At 56.5% G+C, this 1,670-nt stretch overlaps 1 protein-coding gene across 1 annotated transcript; it reads left to right on the forward strand.

The window, feature by feature from the left end:
- The first annotated feature begins 296 nt into the window (after window positions 1-296).
- On the forward strand, window positions 297-1,169 carry LOC124654421 (probable CCR4-associated factor 1 homolog 11). Its single transcript, XM_047193426.1, has one exon. The coding sequence runs from the start codon at window positions 297-299 to the stop codon at window positions 1,167-1,169; it is 873 nt and encodes a 290-aa protein (XP_047049382.1).
- The last annotated feature ends 501 nt before the right edge of the window (window positions 1,170-1,670 follow it).

Genomic DNA, 1,670 nt, shown 5'->3' on the forward strand with positions numbered 1-1,670 from the left:
ATCGGTTAGTCTTCTAATCTGAACCAAACACGGCATCGTAGTGAATTCTAACGCATAGTACCTATGTGATTCTATACTGTTTTCTGCGACTCCGTATTTCCCATAGAAATCGATTTGCTCACCGATTACCACCCGATCCGGACCGTGTGTCCGATTCCCACTACAATTAATTGTTCAGAGAGTACTATATATACTCCGCCGCCGGAGTACTCAGAACTTCAGAAGAGGTTGACAACTTGACATAATAACAGCGGAGGATCTTCGAAAGCAAAACAACAGCAACGCAGAATCGAGTAATGTTTTCGATGTTTCCACCGCCGCCGGCTTCTTTCCACGGCCGCGTGCCTCCGCCGCAGACCACGGACCACCCCGTCCCCATGCCGGCGCCACACGTCCCCGTCCTGGTGCACCCCGTGTGGGCCTGGAGCTTCCACCAAGAGGCCGCCAACCTCCGCCACTTCGCCGAGGGCGCCCGGTACGTCGCCGTCAACGTGCACTACCCCGGCCTCGTCCACCATCCCGGCAAGGACCAGGACGCCCTCACCGACGAGAACCGCTACCCCATCCTCAAGGCCAACGTGGACGCCCTCAAGCCGCTCCAGGTCGGGATCGCCGTCTGCGACCGCGACGGCAAGACCGAAGCTTGGGAGTTCAACCTTCGGGACTTCCGCCGCCACTCTGATCCGCACGACGCGAACTCCCTAGCCTACCTCGCCGGTCGTGGCCTCGACGTGGACACGTTCGCGAACCACGGCGTCGACGCCTGGAGCCTCGGCGCCATGCTGCTGAATTACTCCGGCCTCATCGGGCCTCGGCGCGGCCTGTCGTGGGTCACCTACACCGGTGCCTACCACGTCGCCTACCTGCTCAAGATCGTCACCGGCGGCTGCCCGCTCCCGAACGACTTGGCCGGGTTCGTGGGCGCGGTGCGGCACTTCCTTGGCGACCAGGTCTACGACGTCGCGGGGATGGCCGCCGAGTGCCCGAAGTTGCCCGTTGGGCTGGAGCGCATCGCCGCCCACCTCGGTTTCCATCCGCCCTGGAATAGCCCGAGGCTCGCTGCTGCCGCCGGCGTGCGCGCGCTGCAGGTGTTCAGGATCTTGGAGGACGGAGAGCTCCGAGGCAAGGTCAGCAGATACAGAGGTGTGCTTCAAGGCCTGCATCACTAGTTTGATCGGACACAGACACCAACGATCGATGTGTTGGAATTAACCAAACATGCCCGTGTCCTATTGAGAACTGTTTGATTAGTTTCCTAGTATGAGTCAAGTCCAAGGTCTAGGATTAGTGCATCTCAAAAAAAAAGTCAGTATTAGTGCTAGTCGGTTTGTATATTTTTTTTTTGTCTCCTTGTACCATGTCAAGCAACACCCTATTGGGTGCTATAAATAAAAATCCAAAAAAAAAAACCCGATGAAGCCTACGGGTAGAGGAAAAACATATCTTTTCTCGTGGCTTGTGTTTGCTCGTCGATTCGGTTCAGATGTGCAGGTCAAGCCAGGTGAAATCGATCCATCTCTGTGCTTGCCTGCTTGGATGCTTACCTCTTGTAACGTGTGCATGGCGGTACGGCAAAGCTAACAACCGTAATCAGAGTAAGGTCGAGAAACCACGTTTATCTCGAGGAGGCAATCCTACTAGCGTCTCGGGGTGGACCACCATCACTCGAC

Source organism: Lolium rigidum, chromosome 1 (assembly GCF_022539505.1).
Source record: "Lolium rigidum isolate FL_2022 chromosome 1, APGP_CSIRO_Lrig_0.1, whole genome shotgun sequence".
Classification (NCBI taxonomy): domain Eukaryota; kingdom Viridiplantae; phylum Streptophyta; class Magnoliopsida; order Poales; family Poaceae; genus Lolium; species Lolium rigidum.

Excerpts from the sequence above, each read along its gene's own strand:
- LOC124654421 (XM_047193426.1), top strand. The coding sequence starts at position 297 with ATGTTTTCGATGTTTCCACCGCCGCCGGCTTCTTTCCACGGCCGCGTG.